General features: G+C 41.4%; 1 protein-coding gene across 4 annotated transcripts in view; it reads left to right on the plus strand.

The window, feature by feature from the left end:
- mprip (myosin phosphatase Rho interacting protein) overlaps positions 1–21,059 on the plus strand; it is a 323,068-nt gene that overhangs the window by 190,084 nt on the left and 111,925 nt on the right. For all 4 annotated transcript variants that reach the window (XM_055654084.1, XM_055654083.1, XM_055654082.1 and 1 more), the window contains exon 8: positions 3,073–3,199. In XM_055654084.1, coding sequence (XP_055510059.1) covers positions 3,073–3,199 — 127 coding nt within the window. The remainder of the gene's footprint in view (positions 1–3,072; positions 3,200–21,059) is intronic.

Genomic DNA, 21,059 nt, shown 5'->3' on the forward strand with positions numbered 1-21,059 from the left:
ATTAATTATATGAGTTTGCCGAATTACAGTTTCTAAGTTCAAAACCCATACACACCTCCCAACCAAGCATACATGGGTTGTAAATCTGTCAACTTAATTAATAAGTGTTTGGTGCAAGGATACAACTTCATTTCTAATTTGCAGCCCCTTTCCTGCAATCTGGAAGCTGGATTTCCAATTTAATCTGCAAGGCCTTTTAACAAAGGTAGATTCACAACTCAGACCATTACATCAGAATTACATCTGCTTCTTTGACTTTCTATAAACATAGGAGGGTCACATATCCATCAATCTGATTATCTTCTTCTCCAAACAACTGTACTACATCCAACCCCTTATCTCAACCTAATTATAATTTAACTTAGCCAAATTAGAGTCTATTATATTTCAGTCTTGAAGTCTGTCTCGATCTCAGCATAACCTTCACAGCTCAAGAATGTGCCATAGAGAAAGAGCAGATGACCTCTGGCCTAAGAAGAGGCCCTATTCAGCTATCCATCCTTCAACACAAAATCAATAAAAAAGCAATAAATTAAGCTATGCAGATTCAGATTAGTGTTTCTATGTTTTGATTCATCTGTTCGCTGTATGTGTCTCTTTGCACTTTATTTCTCTAGGATACATGTGTTTCTGAAAACCTTAAGCTTTTCTTTTGCAAATTACCCAGCTTATAAAAGTCACTATCCGAGCGGTTCTATTATATAATATTTCCTCACCACTGGTCACAGACCTCCAGTCAAAAAAGCCTTCTACAATTATGCTGTCTTTTATGACCAAGCTAATTTTGTATCTGATTTTCCAACTGGCTGTGGATCCATTGTGACTTAATCTTCTGGACCATCTACCATGAGTGAACTTATCAAATGCTTTATTAAAGTTCACGCGGACAACATTATTAGCTGTGTTATTTTTATCCATTACATTTCATTGTATATTAAAAAAAATACATCTGCATAGAAGTCCATGCCAAGTACAGCTTTTATCAAGTTAATGCACTTCACATTTTAGGAATTTTGGTTGAAATTGACAATTTTGCAGAGGAATGGAGATTAGTTTCCATGCTATTTTAATGGCATCATGTTTTAGTATGGTTTCGTGCAAACACTGACGTAGTGGAAAATAACATGAAAATAGGACATATTACATTTGTTGGGCATTTGGCAAATGAAACGGATGTGGGTCCGTCCTGAGGTCACTATTTTCCCTTAGATTTAGGAGGAGCTGTTGGGAAAAAAGTAGTGGGAGGTTAATTAATTATGGAATTGTAAAAAGACGTGGAATCTCAGTCAAATAGTCATACTCCACAACATGCTGATCACAAAGCGACTCCTGAAAAAAGAAAATTAAAAAAACAAAGTCTGAAGAAGGGTTCTGACAGGAAATATTGCCTGTCCATGTTCTCCAGGGATGCTACCTGACCCGCTGAGTTATTCCAGCATTTTGTGTCTATCTTTGGTATAAACCAGCATCTGCAGTGCCTTGTTGTAAAAAGCAACTCCGTTTGGTGTTACTCATGCAATACAGTTGCAGTACAGAAATGACAGTGAACATGCAGAAGGTTAAGTAGAACAAGTGATATAGCCTGAGTCAGCTCGAACACTCCGCACATTCTCCATATGCATTTACCCATGTTTTCCACCATCCATTGTGTATCCTTCTGGAGCAGCCAGTAAAGCCATGCATTGAAGAACATTGATCTTGACTAATCTTTTACTTTAATTCTGAGTAACCATTGTAATATTGTACATGTTATTTATCATTTTAACGTTACCTATCATTTCAACATTACTCCTACCGTCCAGTCCTTTTGGACCTACACTGTGGTGAGAGAATCCGCACAGATCTTCGTCAAAGGTCCTGCAATTTCCTCATTTGCGTCTCTCAATAACCTGGGATAGATCCCATCAGGTCCTGGGGATTTATCTTCATTGATTCCAATACTTCCTCCTTCTTAATCTCAGACTGCCCTTGTATATTAGTATTCCCCACAATGATCTCAATATCATCCGTATCCTTCAGCTTCGTGAAAAAAGTGCTCATTTAGCCTTCGCATACATCCTCAGACTCCAAGCACAGATTCCTTCTGTTATCCTTGAGCAATTATAACTTGCCGTGGTTACCCTCCTTTTCTTTTGATGTAGGTACAAGAATCTTGGGATTTTCGATTCCCCGAAACCGTTTTTTGGTTCCTTTTAGCCCTTCTAATCACCTGCTCGAGTTCTTTCCGCCTTGCTTTATGTTCCTCAAAGGACCTATCTGATTCCATGCTCTTAAAGATAGTATGTGCTTCATGTTTCTTTTGATCAAAGTTTTATCTGTTTGGTCATCCAAGGTTCCCTTACCTTGCCACCCATATCCCTCCCTGTTACTGGGACATGCTGTTCTGAACTTCAATCAACTGGCCTTTAATTACTTTCACATGTTAGATGTGAACTTAACCAATACTATCTGCTCCCAGTGCACCCTCCAGAGCGACTACCTAATAACGTTGTAGTTAGCCTTACTCTCATTTAGAACCCTCCTTCAAAGTCAAGCCTTCTCCCTGTTCAAAACGATCTTGAAACTTCTGGAGTTGGAAAATCCTCTTCCACTGAAACATTAGTCATCTGGCAGGACTCATTTCCCAGCACTAGTATGTTCCCTTTTTGGGTTGCACTATCCACATATTGTTTCAAGAAACCCTCTTGGATACACCTCTCACACTCTGCCCTGTCTAAACCTTTAGCATTGAACAAGTCCCAGTCAATATTGGGGAAGTTAAAGTCACCCACTAATATAACCCTGTTGCTTTAGCAACTTTCGGTAATCTATCTACCTACCTTCTTCTATCACCCATTTGCTATTGAGGGAGCCTATAGAAGAGTAACTAATTAAAAACAGAAAATTAAGGAATTTATCAGCAAGTAGGCATCACCATTGGAAGTGAGAATGTGCCATGTTTTAATCAGTCGGGAATATTTACAATCCTTGCATGTTTTATGTTGCCTGACTGGGAGTGTTGGGAGAGAAAAGGGTGTATTCTTGGAGGCATTTTTGAATTTGAACTTAGTATTTTCTAATCTGATTATGCAGGCGCTCCACCGTAATAGAGAAATTTGAAGCTCTCGAACTGGATGCTGATCAAATGGAGACTGATGCAACTGCTCACAGCGATTCAAGACTAGGAAGAAGTGAAACAAGACAAATCCAACCAAGTGATGTAAGTTGTACATTGATGCCATTTGCAAATATACAAGTAATCTTCATATGCATCGTACAATAAATGGAATACTTTTGCTTACAATGAATGAAGGAATATCTTAAATATTTACCGTCAGTTTAAAATACCTGATGATGACATTGAAAACACACAAAGTATGTCAAATTTTCTTTCTCATTAACTTATTTAAAGGAAAACTGGATAGCTAATTATCTTTTCTGTTTCATGCCTGGAACAACAATTAAAATTACTACCTGATGTGTTTCAACATTGCTGGGTTGATACAACAGAGGAGTGGAAGGATAGGGAAAAAAAATTACATTTTCCAAATGTGGGTGAGAGTGTTTTTAGCTTTTGCCATCACTCTTGCTCTCTCTCGCATACTTTCCTTCCTCTTTCCAATCTCTTCTCTGTTTCTGCCCACCACTCTCTTTGTCTCGCTCCCCTCCCATTCTCACGTTCTCTCCACAATTACATGAATATTGAACTAAACAAATAGCCTTGAAGTATTGCAATTAAGATTGTACCTCAAAATTGTGACTTTTTCTCAGTGGATTTTCAAGAGGTTAGTGGACAGTGACAACGATTTCCAGAACATAACCTGAATTTATGTCCAGTGAAAGGCAGTACTTTCTAGTTTGGACAGATGAGCAGAATTAGTCTATAAAGTCTGCTCTACCATTCAATCGTGGCTGATCTATTTTTCCCTTTCAATCCCATTCTAAATCATCCCCGGGATCATTTTCGTAAACATCTCTGGACCCCTTCCAACACCAACATATCCTTCACAGATGGATGATTACAGATAGAAGGTTCAAGTGACATGATATTGTAGGTCAGATAGGTCACCCCATATGTACTGAACACAGATGTGCTGCAAAGCAGTTATTAAATCTGCATTTGGTTTCTTCAATGTAGACGAGACCACATTGAGTGCAACACACTACTTTGGAAGAAATGCAAGTTTGGTGGGGCAAGAGTAGCCTGAAATAATGGGTCTGCAGTGCAATCCTGCGTGCGTGAGGAGATGGAAATAAAGTGCAATAAAAGCTTGCCACTTACATTGTTTAGTATTTTGTATTATCATACTGGATGGTGTGTACATGGAGCAAGCTGCCAGAGGAAGTGATAGAGGCAGTCACAGTGCCCTCCATAATGTTTGGGACAAAGACCCATAATTTATTTATTTGCCTCTATACGGCACAATTTGAGATTTGGAATAGAAAAAAAGCACATGGTTAAAGTGCACATTGTCAGCTTTTATTAAAAGCTATTTTTATACATTTTGGTTTCACCATGTAGAAATTACAGCTGTGTTTATACATAGTCCCCCCATTTCAGGGCACCATAATGTTTGGGACGCATGGCTTCACAGGTGTTTGTAATTGCTCAGTTGTGTTTAAATGCCTCCTTAATGCAGATATAAGAGAGCTCTCAGCACCTAGTCTTTCCTTCAGTCTTTCCATTACCTTTGGAGACTTTTATAGCTGTTTATCAACACGAGGACCAAAGTTGTGCCAATGGAAGCCAAATAAGCCATTATGAGTGAGGAACAAGAATAACACTGTTAATCATCAGCCAAACCTTACGCTTACCAAAATCAACTGTTTGGAACATCATTAAGAAGAAATAGAGCACTGGTGAGCATACCAATCGCAAAGGGACTGGCAGGCCAAGGAAGACCTTCACAGCTGATGACAGAAGAATTCTCTTTATAATAAAGTAAAATCCCAAACACCTGCCAACATGACTGACCCATCTTAGTTGTTTTTTGATGACGAAGGCTGAGATGCTAGATGTTTTTGCTTCATTCAGCACACTGACATTCGTTCTTCTGTCTTCCCAGCTGTTAATGAAATATAATGAAATAAGATTAATAAAAAATAAAAAAAAAATAAGATTAAGCTGCTTCGAAGACATCATTGATGGAACTTTTTTCAAGTGCTTTCAGATGGCGTTGGTACGTTGTCCAGGTTTCTGATGCATACAGGAGTGTTGGAATCACCACTGTCTTGTACACTAACATTTTGTCACTCCATTGAGTTATTTTTGCTCCTTAAAAGGATGTATTTTCTGAAAAATATTTTAGATATATTTTCATAGAGGAAATGGTCTTTTGAGAATTATCGGTAGATTTGGTAAGAGTGTCTAAATGTACATTTTCAATTTCATGCCTACTAAGCCCCAAAAAGTGAATATCTACCTTAAGAAGAATAACCTCCCACTGAGAAACAGAAGGTTATTCTTCTTAAGGTAGAGTATATTTGATAGAGTAAGGAACTATTCCCAATGGCAGGAGATTTAAGGGTGAAGGAAAAATGAATCGGAGATAACATAAATAAATGCATTTTACAGACCCATTTGTAACCTGAAGTACATGATCTGAAAAGGATTTTAGAAGCAGATTCATGATTGACATTTAGTGGCACATTTAATAAATACTGGAAAAGGAAAATGTATAGGGCTGTGGGAAAGAACAAATGAAATAAGGTTAATTGGATTGCTCTGACAAAGATAGTGTATAATCATGATGAGTTGAATGGCTGTCTCCTGTGCTGCATAATGGATAATTTTATGGTATTTCAGCCTGGTATTAGAAAGTCTTAGTTGTAATTCCACATATCTAACAATATTTTGATTGTATGCTCCCTGTAGGCAAAAATAAATAGCTATTAAGGGAATTCATTTGAATGTTGTGAAAGATTTTTTTGCAATAATGTTTTGCTGGAAATAATCTTGGCCAAAAATTAGACTTTTTAAACTGTTAATATCATCTGTAGCTGTATTTGATTAAAAAAAACATCAAATTTTAGGACATTGCTTCATGCCCTGGGGTTCAATGCATCTGTATTTCATTAACATGCTCTTTATTTCTCTCTGCTGAATTGTATACAAACTCTTAACCCATTGTTGAAATAATGGTAAACACACACAAGATTACTTTCTCATTCCTGTTTAAATCAAAAGAAGGACAGTGCAATTGAGTTCATTCAAAATAGAAGTTAAAAGAAAAATATTCATTTAGTGGGAATCATAGGATTGTTATAGTACATCAGCCCATCATGTCCTAATCAACTCGCTACCAGAGCAACTCTTCAGTTTCGCCTGTCCTGTTCAAGTCAAGTTTACTGACATATACAAATTAAGGTGAGGTACAGATACAATGAAAATCTTGCTTGTGGCCAGAATCACTGGCACAAAACCTCAAGACACGCACTAAGGCATAAATTATATCCAAATCACAAATTCTGCAAAACAGTGGAAAGATGAATACTGCAAAAAAAAAAACAAGTGCATGGTAGTCCAAAGTGGTCCGTAGTATTCCATTGCAGAGGTAGATTTAGCGTTGTGCATGGTGGTTCAAGAATCTGATAGTTGTATCATTGTAATTATTCCATTGGTATGGGACTTAGTGGTGTGGCACCTTGGTGGTGTTTGACTTTAGGCTTCTGAACCTCCTGCCCAACAGTAGCAGCAAGATGAGGGCATGATCTGAAATGGGAGGATCCTTGTGGATAGATGCTGCTTTTTTGAGGCATTGCAACCGTTTTTGACCTGTTGGGAGAATAGGCAAATTGAAGTAGATCCAGGTCATTTCTGAGGTAGAAGTTGATTTGAGGCATAACTAACTTTTCGAAGCACATCATTTTGGTAGATCCAAGTGCTACCAGACGGTAGTCATTGAGGCAGGTCAATATGCTGCCCACGATCAACAGTACAAAAAATGTCTTGTTCATGCAGTTGGGAGCTTCATACCGCAGAAGCGAGAAATTGAGGATGTCCTTCAATATTCCAACCAGTTGACCCGCACGGGTCATGAGCACTGGGCCAGGCATGTTAATAATAATAATAATACATTTTATTTATAGAGCGTCTTTCAGGACTCTCAAGGACACCTTACAATTAAAACAAGCATGACACCATACAATTAGAACAAGCATGAAACAAAAACATCATATACTGCAACAATACACAATTCGGAGAGAGACACACATGCTGTGTGTGCGCTTGGCACTTTGCATGGTTTCAGCCACTTGAAGGATGTTCTGATGTCAGCCTTTGCCATTGAAATGACAGGATTGTGAGGGCCTGTTGGGGCTTGTGTAGACACATCATTGTTCTCCCTTTCATAGCCTTCATCAAATACATCAAGCTCACATGGAATGATGTGTTGTTGCCACTTGTAAGAGGTGATTGAGTGCAAACCCTGCCACAGCTGTTGAACATCCATTTGTGACTCCAGCTTTGTCTGAAATTGTCTCTTTTCTCTGGTAGTGGCCTAAAGGAGGTTTTACCTAGATTTCTTGTAGGACTCTGGATCGTTAATTTTAAACACCAAAGATGGCGGACTGCAGGAGGGGGGGGGGGCGCCGTTGGGTATGGCTGCTCTGCCTGCTCTGCCTGCAGTCCGTCCTTTCACCCTATATTTAATTTTTATCGTGTTAAAAAGTTTTGTTGGAGGTCTTTTAGTTCTTTTATGTGGGGGGTGGGGGGGCTTCAGCTTCGGCGGCAGCGCAGTGCTGAAGTACCATCGCTGAGCGGGCGATGCCTTACCGAGGATCGCAGTGTGGTAAGCTCCGGAGTGCTGAGCCTGCCGACTCCAACATCGCGGAGCTCCCAGCTGCGGGCGATTTTAACATCGTGGAGGTCTGGGATCTCTCGCCGAGGTCGCCAGTGTGATTCTCCGCCCAGCGCAGCCTGTGGACCTCGGGAGCCGCAGTCTCCGGTAGGAAGTGGTCGATTCTGAACTCCAATGCCACTGAGAGTGTTCTCTCTGAAGCTGGAGCTCCATCATGCTGAAACGTCGGGCCTCCGCTGCGGCGACTGCGGAGGCCTCAAATAAGCCCCGATCACGGTTGAACACAGAGGAAGAGGACTGAACTTTTTCTGCCTTCCCTCACAATGGAAAATGTTGATTCCGCTGTGGGGGGACGTTCATGTTAAATTCTATATTGATTGATTGATTGATTGATTGAGATCTAGCCCTCAGCAGGTTACAAATTTCCTGGTTCATCCAGGGCTTGCAAGTTTGGGAAGACTTGGAATATTTTTGTACGTACATGCATGTCCATACATTTCTTTGAAGTTGATGACAACAGTGGTGTATTCAGAAGAAACCTTGAACATGGCTGTCCATTGATTCCAACGACACCCATAACTGTTCTTTTGCCTTTCCTGACCAGCACTTCATAATTCTTTTCCTCATCTCACATTTTTCATGTCACACATACGCAAGAAAAAGTGCAGCAAAGTAGTCAGATTTTCCAAAGAGCAGGTGATGAAACGGTCGGCCTTCCTGATGGTGATATAGCAGTGGTCAAGTGTGTTTGCCTGCCCAACCTATATTACCGAAAGGCCTCCTCGGCAACCATGTTTCTTAGCATAATGGAGATTCGCCTCAGACTTTCACTTGTATTACAGGGGATCAAATGTGCCAAAGCAATAGTTAGATTGCTTAAAAACCTGTTTCTTACTTCTGTAGTTCTAGCTACTGTTTTGAGCTTCAAAAGGCAGGCGAATGGGGTTGAAAGGGAACGACAGATCAGCTATGATTGAATGGCGGAATAGACTTGATGGGCCGAATGACCTAATTGTGCTCCTCGAACTTATGAACGTATGAAAATATCATAACATGAATAGACCAGTGTTCTCTAACAGGCTGCCTTCAAATGTCATCTCTCTCTGGCGATGCAAAAAATCCAATTTTTTAATCTTTTGAAGACTACACTAAGCTGGGGGGCAGTGTTAGCTGTGAGGAGGATGCTAGGAGACTGCAAGGTGACTTGGATAGGCTGGGTGAGTGGGCAAATGTTTGGCAGATGCAGTATAATGTGGATAAATGTGAGGTTATCCATTTTGGTGGCAAAAAAGGGAAAGCAGACTATTATCTAAATGGTGGTCGATTGGGAAAGGGGGGAGATGCAGCGAGACCTGGGTGTCATGGTACACCAGTCATTGAAGGTAGGCATGCAGGTGCAGCAGGCAGTAAAGAAAGCGAATGGTATGTTAGCTTTCATTGCAAAAGGATTTGAGTATAGGAGCAGGGAGGTTCTACTGCAGTTGTACAGGGTCTTGGTGAGACCACACCTGGAGTATTGCGTACAGTTTTGGTCTCCAAATCTGAGGAAGGACATTATTGCCATAGAGGGAGTGCAGAGAAGGTTCACCAGACTGATTCCTGGGATGTCAGGACTGTCTTATGAAGAAAGACTGGATGGACTTGGTTTATACTCTCTAGAATTTAGGAGATTGTGAGGGGATCTTATAGAAACTTACAAAATTCTTAAGGGGTTGGACAGGCTAGATGCAGGAAGATTGTTCCCGATGTTGGGGAAGTCCAGGACAAGGGGTCACAGCTTAAGGATAAGGGGGAAATCCTTTAAAACCGAGATGAGAAGAACTTGTTTCACACAGAGAGTGGTGAATCTCTGGAACTCTTTGCCACAGAGGGTAGTTGAGGACAGTTCATTGGCTATATTTAAGAGGGAGTTAGATGTGGCCCTTGTGGCTAAGGGGATCAGAGGGTATGGAGAGAAGGCAGGTACGGGATACTGAGTTGGATGATCAGCCATGATCATATTGAATGGCGGTGCAGGCTTGAAGGGCCGAATGGCCTACTCCTGCACCTAATTTCTATGTTTCTAATCTACCTCTGCCAAATCTGCAGCTCTGCTAATCCGATTCCAGTCCCATGCTGTATAGAAGTTTGTCTTTAAGTTGCTTAATTCTCTAGTATTTAGACCTAACATTTTATCCAATTTGCCCTCAGCCTTCTCCTAAGAAAACTGTCCTAGCCCCTCAATTCTATCATTGTAAACGTAGATCTCCCGCCTCCCACAAACCATTCTGGTAATTCTTTTTAGAGCTTCCTTTATTACTTTTGCATCCTTCCTATAACATAGCAACTAGAACTGAACTTGATACTCCATTTGAGACCAAAGCAGTGTTTTATAAAGATTGGGCACAGCTTGCATGTTATTATATGCTATCCCTCTCTTAATTCTATCTGGCATATTATCTGCATTCTAAACCTACACCGCTGCTTTCATGCACACAATTCTGATTTTTTTGTGGCAGCATTCTTTTTGGAACAGTATAATTTATTCCAAAGAAAAGACACATGTTAGAGTAACACAGCGGGTCAAGCAGCATCCCTGGAGAACACTGGTAGCGGTGTGGAATGAGCTTCCAGTGGAAGTGGTGGAGGCAGGTTCGTTGGTATCATTTAAAAATAAATTGGATAGGCATATGGATGAGAAGGGAATGGAGGGTTATGGTATGAGTGCAGGCAGGTGGGACTAAGGGAAAAAAAGTTGTTCGACACGGACTTGTAGGGCCGAGATGGCCTGTTTCCGTGCTGTAATTGTTATATGTTAACATGGATAGGTGACGTTTTGGGTTGGGACCCTTCTTCGGAATTTACATTATTTTTCATTCAACCTGCCAGATTGCATCACTTCACATTTTACGGCATTAAACTTAAACGGCCTTGCATCTGTCCATTCTGCCAGCCTCTTTATATCAGCTGCAATCTATCACTATCCTCTTAGCTCTTCAGAATAATGTCAATGTTTTTGTCGCCCACAAATCTGAAATTTGTGACTTGCATTTCCAACAAAATAAAATGCAATAGCCCCAACACTGATCTAAACAAAATGCCATCATGCATCTTCCTCCAGTTTGAAAAAGAACCATGACCCGGTCTTATCTGTTACGGAGCCAGTTTTGAATCTATGTCACCAATGTCCATTTTGTGCCACATGCTTCAACATACTTGTAAAATGCCTCCTGCTCGTTCATGTACACCATGTGAATTGTGTCGTCTTCATTAATATTATCTGTTAACATCAAAAAAAGGCCATCAAATTAGTTAAACATGATGATCTTAAAAAAACCTTGTTGGCTTGCTTTAATTAATCCAATTTCTTTCTGGAGACTATTAATCTTTTCTCCAAATCAATATTTGTAAGAGCTTTTCCACTGATGAAGTTGAACTGTAGCCGTGAGCACTGGCTCACCCCAAGGCTGTGTCCTAAGCCCCCTGCTGTTTAGATTCAGATTCAGATTCAATTTTAATTGTCATTGTCAGTGTACAGTACAGAGACAACGAAATGCATTTAGCATCTCCCTTGAAGAGCGACATAGCAAACGATTTGAATAAAAAAATAACAAGTGTCCGGGGGGGGGGTGGTGATTGGCAGTCACCGAGGTACATTGTTGAGTAGAGTGACAGCCGCCGGAAAGAAGCTGTTCCTCGACCTGCTGGTTCGGCAACGGAGAGACCTGTAGCGCCTCCCGGATGGTAGGAGGGTAAACAGTCCATGGTTGGGGTGAGAGCAGTCTTTGGTGATGCTGAGCGCCCTCCGCAGACAGCGCTTGCTTTGGACAGACTCAATGGAGGGGAGCGTGGAACCGGTGATGCGTTGGGCAATTTTCACCACCCTCTGCAATGCCTTCCGGTCGGAGACAGAGCAGTTGCCATACCATACTGTGATGCAGTTGGTAAGGATGCTCTCGATGGTGCAGCGGTAGAAGTTCACCAGGATCTGAGGAGACAGATGGACCTTCTTCAGTCTCCTCAGGAAGAAGAGACGCTGATGAGCCTTCTTGATCAGAGTAGAGGTATTGTGGTATTTAGTAGAGGTGTTTAGTCTGCTGACACACGACTGTACTGCTAGACTCAACAACAACTTCATCAACAAGTTCGCTGATGACACAACAGTGGTGGGTCTCATCAGTGACAATGATGAATCGGCGTACAGGATGGAGGTGGAGCTGCTCACAGGTTGGTGCAAATCCCACAACCTCATTCTCAACGTGGGAAAAACTAAGGAGATGGTGGTTGACTTCAGGAGGGCGGGGAAACAACACCATACACCTCTGCACATCGATGGAGCTGATGTGGAAAGGGTCAGCAGCGTGAAGTTCCTTGGACTACACCTGTCAGATGACCTGACGTCCACGGCCAACACCACAGCACTGGTCAAGAGAGCCCAGCAGCGACTACACCCCCTCCGAAGACTACGTAAAGCAGGTCTCCCCACTACACACCTACGGACTTTTTATAGGGGGACAATCGAGAGCACATTGACCTATGGCATCACTTCCTGGTTCGGGAGCTGCAAGGCGTACGAACGGCACCAACTAGACAGGATTGTGAAGACCGCCAGCAAGATTATTGGTGCTCCACTACCTTTCCTGCTGGACATATACAGGAAGAGATGTATCAGCAGAGCCATCTCCATCATCAAAGACCCCTACCACCCATCGCATCACATATTCTCCATCCTGCCATCTGGGAAGAGATACAGGAGCATTAGCTGCAAAACCAGCAGGATGCTCCTCAGCTTCTTCCCGCAGGCTATAAGACTGCTAAACGGACTTTGCCCCCTGCCAAAGTATCGCGCACCAACCTGGACACACTGCAGCAGAGCCACTGTTGTGCCGCTGCCGATCGGAACGCCTGTTGAATGTTTAGTAGAGTGTTAAATTTGTTCATGATATATGTATTTTTATTTCTATTTATTTTTAATGCACACTGAATGGACACTGGTTGAGCAACGTTTTTTTGTTTCCTCTGGGTATGTGAATACTCAGGAAATGACAATAAAGATATACAATACAATACAACTGACTGCAGTTGCATATCTTGCTCCCTTTTTTGAACCAGAGAATAACATTTGCTGCACTCCAGTTGCCTGGCGCATTCCATATTTCCAAAAAGCATTGAGTACAATTTCCTCCCTTTTTTCATTTAAAAATCCTGGGATACATCCCATCTGGTCCTTATTCTTTTGTAATCAGCATGGTTCATTTTGGTATTTAACAACGCTTGTCATGGAGGCAAATAGTTAATCTATTTCTTTCTCTTCTGGATCTTTCTCTCTGTATTACAATCCCACAGTCCCACAAAGTGATTTCAGCTATACTTCCGCGCTGCCCCGTATAAACATATAATTTAATTTTGAATCATCTCTTCCTTAAAGATAGCCCTGTTACAGTTTTGCTTGTCAACCTCTTGTTACAATTTAGTTGGGCCAGTTCCACTTTTCTACTTTTTCTCTACTGCAAACCTAAATCGCTATCTCAAATGGTCCCCTACCAAAGCTTGGGCATTTGTCCCACCCCATTCAGCAGAAACTGCCCTAATATTGTCCCGAACACATTAGAAAAACTTTTCTCTGACCAAAACATGCTCTTGACATTAGGGGAATTGTGTTAGCATAGATTGAAGACTGGTTATCACACGTAGCAGGCAGAGCGATTGAATTTTACAGTCTTTTACACCATTATTAGTGGGATGTAGAAACAAGGAACTGCAGATGCTGGTTTACAAAATAGACACAAAGTGATAGAATAACTCAGCAGGTCAGATAGCATCACATGGATAGGTGACATTTCGGGTAAGGATCTGAAACATCACCTATCCATATTCTCCAGAGATGCTGCCTGACATGCTGAGTTACTCCAGCACTTGGTGTCGTTATAACTCGTGGGATGTTTCCAAGATCGGTTTTGTCTTCAATTATTCTCTGTTTTTATATCTTGGAGGAGAGGTTGGACTGCAAGGCATTCAAGTTTCACATAAATTGTTGGGAGGGCATCCTACTTTGAGGGTATTTGGACTGTGGGATAAGATATAGATAGGATAAGTAATTAAAGTAAACTTGGCAGAGTATGATGTGGGAAAGTGTAAGGTCATGCACTTTCATACGAGAAATCGAAAGGCTAACTAATTATTTGAAAAGAGATTACAAATGAATAGAATGCAAAGTGATCTGGTTCTTGTACTTGAATCAGAACAAGTTAGGTGGCAGATAAAGCTTGGAAGGCAAGTGCCATATTGGTTTTTATTGCAAAGGGGTTGCAATTTTGAAATGGAGAAATATATTAAACGAGTGAGTCTAGTTACAAGATAAGGTGGAGATCAAATACAGGTCCTTTGAATTTTATTTCTAAAATGGGATAGTGAATCTCCTACCATCCTGTATCCTGCAGGATTATGGAGGCTAGATTACTTTAACTATGTAAAGCGGAAGTAGATAATTTTTTGTAAGATCAGGGAATTGTGACAAAAAAACTGGCATAGAAAAATCCCCCCCCCCCCCCCCCCCCCCCCCCCCCCCCCCCCCACTATACCTCTATTTTTCTCCTCCCCATTTCTTTCCACCCTCTCCCCCAGATACCACATTTCACTCCTTTCCTTCTTAGATTTCACATCTACAATCTTTTGTCTCCACCTCATCTACAGCCTTTGGTTACTATTTCCAACCATCTGCCAATCACACATGCTCATCTATCAGTTCCCTGTTCCTATTACACCCACTCCCCTAGCTTCAGGTGTCGAGGTTATGGGGAGAAAGCAGGAGAATGGGGTTAGGAGGGAGAGATAGATCAGCCATGATGGCGGAGTAGACATGATGGACCGAATGGCCTAATTCTGTCCATTTCCCTCATTGACTCCATCTGTCCATTTCCCTCATTGATGTTTCCTGTCCTGCTGAGTTGTTCCAGCACCTTTTTTTAGAGGTAGAAAAGTAATTGAAGCCTGGGACAAATAATATTGCACGGTGGGCAGGCTTGGGTGATCAGGTGGCCGTCTCCTGTTATTTTCTTCTGTTCTTGTTCTTAAATTCCTAATTCCTCTGCATGTTTGCCTCTTGATATTTCCCATTTAATAACCTACAGAATACCAGCAGTAAATTTTTCATTTTACCATTTGTTTAGATCTATAGATTCTGCCTAGGCATCATCCTTTCTCTGCAGCCCTCGTATATTATCTTTAATTAATACTGCTTTTTCTTCTTTATTTGGTTCCCTTTTCTGAAACTTTTTAATCAAGGATATCTAATGTATAATGCAGGAAATCTGATAACCGCAGCATCATATTTCTATTATACTCGGTACCTGTGCTTCACCACCCTTATTTATCACATATTCATATCTATTCATAGTAAACCAACTTTATTTAGAAACATAGAAACATAGAAATTAGGTGCAGGAGTAGGCCATTCGGCCCTTCGAGCCTGCACCACCATTCAATATGATCATGGCTGATCATCCAACTCAGTATCCCATACCTGCCTTCTCTCCATACCCCCTGATCCCCTTAGCCACAAGGGCCACATCTAACTCCCTCTTAAATATAGCCAATGAACTGGCCTCAACTACCCTCTGTGGCAGAGAGTTCCAGAGACACCACTCTCTGTGTGAAAAAAGTTCTTCTCATCTCGGTTTTAAAGGATTTCCACCTTATCCTTAAGCTGTGACCCCTTGTCCTGGACTTCCCTAACATCGGGAACAATCTTCCTGCATCTAGCCTGTCCAACCCCTTAAGAATTTTGTAAGTTTCTATAAGATCCCCTCTCAATCTCCTAAATTCTAGAGAGTATAAACCAAGTCTATCCAGTCTTTCTTCATAAGACAGTCCTGACATCCCAGGAATCAGTCTGGTGAACCGTCTCTGCACTCCCTCTATGGCAATAATGTCCTTCCTCAGATTTGGAGACCAAAACTGTACGCAATACTCCAGGCGTGGTCTCACCAAGACCCTGTACAACTGCAGTAGAACCTCCCTGCTCCTATACTCAAATCCTTTTGCACTGAAAGCTAACATACCATTTGCTTTCTTTACTTCCTGCTGCACCTGCATGCCTACCTTCAATGACTGGTGTACCATGACACCCAGGTCTCGCTGCATCTCCCCCTTTCCCAATCGGCCACCATTTAGATAATAGTCTGCTTTCCCGTTTTTGCCACCAAAATTGATAACCTCACATTTATCCACATTATACTGCATCTGCCAAACATTTGCCCACTCACCCAGCCTATCCAAGTCACCTTGCAGTCTCCTAGCATCCTCCTCACAGCTAACACTGCCCCCCAGCTTAGTGTCATCCGCAAACTTGGAGATATTGCCTTCAATTCCCTCATCCAGATCATTAATATATATTGTAAATAGCTGGGGTCCCAGCACTGAGCCTTGCGGTACCCCACTAGTCACTGCCTGCCATTGTGAAAAGGACCCGTTTACTCCTACTCTTTGCTTCCTGTTTGCCAGCCAGTTCTCTCTCCACATCAATACTGAACCCCCAATGCCGTGTGCTTTAAGTTTGTATACTAATCTCTTATGTGGGACCTTGGCGAAAGCCTTCTGGAAGTCCAGATACACCACATCCACTGGTTCTCCCCTATCCACGCTACTATTTACATCTTCGAAAAATTCTATAAGATTCGTCAAACATGATTTACCTTTCGTAAATCCATGCTGACTTTGTCCAATGATTTCACCACTTCCCAAATGTGCTGCTATCCCATCTTTAATAACTGACTCTAGCAGTTTCCCCACTACCGATGTTAGACTAACTGGTCTGTAATTCCCCATTTTCTCTCTCCCTCTCTTCTTAAAAAGTGGGGTTACGTTTGCTACCCGCCAATCTTCAGGAACTACTCCAGAATCTAAAGAGTTTTGAAAGATTATTACTAATGCATCCACCATTTCTGGAGCTACTTCCTTAAGTACTCTGGGATGCAGCCTATCTGGCCCCGAGGGGACCCTGAAGTATTGATTTGTATGCCATGAGTGTAATTTGGGTTTGAGCTTTTGTCCTTTGCATGCAAGAGACAGTATCAACAAGTAGGTTCACAAGATTTGCTCCACAATGTTCTGTGCTTTGGTTGGATCATGTTGGAGAATAGTTGAGGCACTCGAGATGCCAGGATGACATAGGTTGACCATGGTGCTGACCGGTGAATTCCGGCGACAGCTACCGGCGACTGAATTGTCTTACCTTGTCGTAGCTTGTCACGGTTAGACGTAGGTTGTCGTAGGTGTGGTGGTAGGAGGACGTCCTAATGGGTCGCCGGTTGTCGGTAGCTTGCCTGCTACGACTACGACACTGAAAAAATCGCCTAAGTGGAACAGGCCCATAAGTTTTACAAGTAAAGCTCCATTTTCGTTTCTACTTCAGGATGGCACAGAATTTAGGTTTGTATTATGCCGTATTATGCCTTGAGATACACCATTGATGTAATCATCAGCAACAAAATGCAGTCGGATAGACTTACTTTCCATTGTGCTGGAAGACTTTAATGCACTCTAGTCAAATATTTGAGTAGATTTGAAGTGCTTACTTAATTAGCAGGATTTTCTTGTGAGAAACATTACCTGCTCATACATGCTTCTTTGATTTTGCTTTTATCGTTCTGAAAAGATGAGTCAGAAACATAAGACAATACACATTTTGAAGAGGAAATGAATTATATGCACGACCTATTTTTGAGTTTACTTTGAAACAATTTAAACTGTTTTATCTGTGTGCAACGTGTATTCTTATGTTGAAATCCTATAATTGACTATTGAGGTAATATAAAGTTACAAAGCCACGGAATTTTGTAATTATTAATAATCTTGTAAAATTAAATTGCACCATGTATTTAGCTTTCTAAATTCTATTTAAGGGTTGTTACTAAATATTAAAGTTTACTTTAGCAGTTTTATTTATTGGTACTTGCTTTCTACTATTTCTTACAACATTCCCTGCAGATTACAGAAAGTTTATACTTTTACACAAGTATCCAGCAACCTGCTTTTTTAATTTTCAAATCTTTTATGTTCATGAATTTATTAAATCCTTGTTTCAGAACTACCGAGATAATGATTCTCAGTATTTCTCCTCATCGTGATTCCTTAGTGTATGCAGATGGATCGAGATAATGCAAATTATCTAAAATGTGGTAGTTTACAAGTGCTTGATAATGTGCTTGTCAAGTAGGTTAGCTGCCTCTAATTCTGTTCCACGTGTCTGTGGGGCCAAACAACTACCAAGAGGTCATAAGTTTCATTTTTGCAAGGACTACCTGTTATAGATTGGGCCAGCTTTTAATTGTTCAAATACAATGTTCAAACTATTGGAAAAACTAGAGGGTCCGGCAACATATGTGGAGTCAAAGGAATAGGTGATGTTTCAGGTTGAGACTGCATCAGGACTCGGGACAAAAAAATAACTTTTTTTAACTTTGGAATATTATTTTTAATCTATGTCGATGAAGGTTAACATACATAGAAACATAGAAAATAGGTGCAGGAGTAGGCCATTCGGCCCTTCGAGCCTGCACCGCTATTCAATATGATCATGGCTGATCATCCAACTCAGTATCCTGTACCTGCCTTCTCTCCATACCCCCTGATCCCTTAGCCACAAGGGCCACATCTAACTCCCTCTTAAATATAGCCAATGAACTGGCCTCAACTACCTTCTGTGGCAGAGAATAGTAAGATTAAATGAGAACTTACCAGTTCGAAGTTTGATCTGTATTTTATGAGGAGTTACGATGAGGGATTACGTGAAGAACCCGCTCAGTGCGCAGGCGCGACATACTTCCAAGTAGCGGTGTGGAATCACAGATAGACACAATATTTGAAGTAAACATAGTAAAGATTAAGGAGACATCAGTTTACTAGTTTGATCTATATAATGAGGGTGGGAGCGGAGGGCACGTAATCCCTCATCGTAACTCCTCATAAAATACAGATCAAACTTCGAACTGGTAAGTTCTCGTTTAATCTTACTATTTTACTTCGGAGTCACGTGAGTGACTACGTGAAGACTTCAAAGGTCTGTGATTTCAAACCGTGTAACAGTTTTATTTCACTCACTGCCGAAGTTCTTGAGGGAGGAAGTGTTATCATAATTAACCAAAGAATCTGTTTGTTCAAAAAAAACAGAAGGTGTTTATTAACAATAACAAAAAATAAATGCTCCCCCGGGCTTAAATTAAAGATTTGCAGTTTGTATAATTCTGTGGGTAGGCCCGGAATATCATCGGTGAATTGGGCGTTCCTGGCCTGCTTTGTTTCACCAGACCTAAAATAATGAACGTGATGCGGTCTGGGGTGATCACCATGTTATCCAGTCTTAGTTTATGGAGTGACTGGACCCTTTGAGCGGATACGAGAGCCATAAGCATGAGCGTTTTTAACGTAGACTGCTCAAGACTGAGGGATCTAGCTGGTGGCCATCCTCTGAGATATGATAACACCACACTGACATCCCATACATGGGTATAGCTGGGTTTTGGGGGCTTGTTATTGTAAATGCCCTTCATAAGTTTTATCACCAGTGGATGGGATCCCATGCTCTGCTGTCCTGCTGGTTTTAGATAAGCAGACAGGGCGCTTCATGCTGCATTTACAGCACTGTAGCTCATCTTTTCATCATGGTGTAGATGGGCCAGGAACTCCAGCACGTCGGTGGTTGTAGTAGTTTCGTATGTTGTCCCTGCGTCCTGGCAGTATTTTTCCCATTTTTTGATGTAGGTCAGGTACTGCTTCTTGGTGGATGTTCGCAGGGCTGCCGACATGGTGGTGATGGTTCTTTCTGATAATCCCAGTCCCTGGTAAGGTCTTACAACCTACAACCCAGGAGTTTGATATGTTCATGGCATGGGTGGCTCATGCCGGATACTGGGTGAGTCAACAACCGTGGGTCGCTAAGGAAAACCATAGGTGACTCGACCACCATGTCATGAAGGACTAGGAACCATGGTTGGGTAGGCCAGTCGGGCACGATCAAAATCCCAGAAGCAGAGTCACTCTGAATTTTTCGAAGTACCCGACTGATGAGGCAGAAGGGAGGGAAAGCATAGAAGAAGAAATTTCCCCAATCCAGCGTGAAGGCATCTACTGCTGCTGCCTCTGGGTCTGGTTCCCAAGCCACATACATAGGTAACTGGTGATTCAGTCTTGATGCAAACAAATCGATATCTGGCGTTCCATATTGCTTAATAATTTTAGCAAAGATTTTTGGGTTTAACATCCATTCGATGTTATCATTGAATTTTCGTGACCTGGTGTCTGCCACTGTATTTAGCTTACCTGGTAGATAGGCAGCTGATAACCAAATATGTCTTTTGACACACCATTGCCAGATTGTATTGACCAATTTGTCGCATGATAATGATTTTATGCCGCCCATGTGGTTAACGTAAGCCACCACCGTAGTATTGTCAATCTGTAACCTGACATGCACGTGCTGCATTTTAGATGCATATGCTTTTAACCCATAATAGGCGGCCAACATTTCTAAATAGTTGATGCCCAGTGTGTGTAGTAACGATGATTCTGAATTAGTCCATCTGCCACCTGTGCTGGATATGGAATTAGTTGCTCCCCAGCCTAAAGCACTGGCATCTGTTTTAATAACCAAATTAGGGTTGGTGATGATGATAGGGCTGAAACTGCGCCAAACATTGTCTGCCCACCACTGTAGTTCTGATATAGCTTCAGTGGGTAATTTCATGATTCGGTCATAGTGACCCGAACATCGTTGTAGTGCATGTACCTTTGCTCTTTGTAGATTTTGATAGTGCAAAGGTACGAATTGTGTAGCTGGAATTGCTGCTTCGATCAACCCAATTACTCTGGCAACTTGTCGAATTGTTGGTCGTTTGTTGACCATGGAAAAGTAACAGTCGTATGAATTGAATTGATATTGAAGCCCAGGTAATCCATGGTAGTTAATGGCTTCAATTTGGATTTATCTGGGTGTAGGACGAACCCCAGTGTTTCAAGGAGCTGTTTTGTAGCTAGAACTGCTGCCACAGCCAATTCCTTAGTTTTTCCTAATATGAGGATATCATCCAAATATGCCATGACTATATGCTTTTGTTTTCTTAATATTTTCATGGCTACTTTTAGTATTTTTGTAAATAGTCTAGGGGCTGAGGTTAGACCATTGGGCAATGCTCTATACTGCCACTGTTGCCCCATCCAGATAAATTTTAGGTATCTACAATGATCCTTGTGTATGGGTATTAGATAGTAAGCATCTTTAATATCAATGCTTGCCATAAAGTATCC

This window comes from Leucoraja erinacea, chromosome 23, assembly GCF_028641065.1.
Source record: "Leucoraja erinacea ecotype New England chromosome 23, Leri_hhj_1, whole genome shotgun sequence".
In the NCBI taxonomy this organism is placed as follows: domain Eukaryota; kingdom Metazoa; phylum Chordata; class Chondrichthyes; order Rajiformes; family Rajidae; genus Leucoraja; species Leucoraja erinaceus.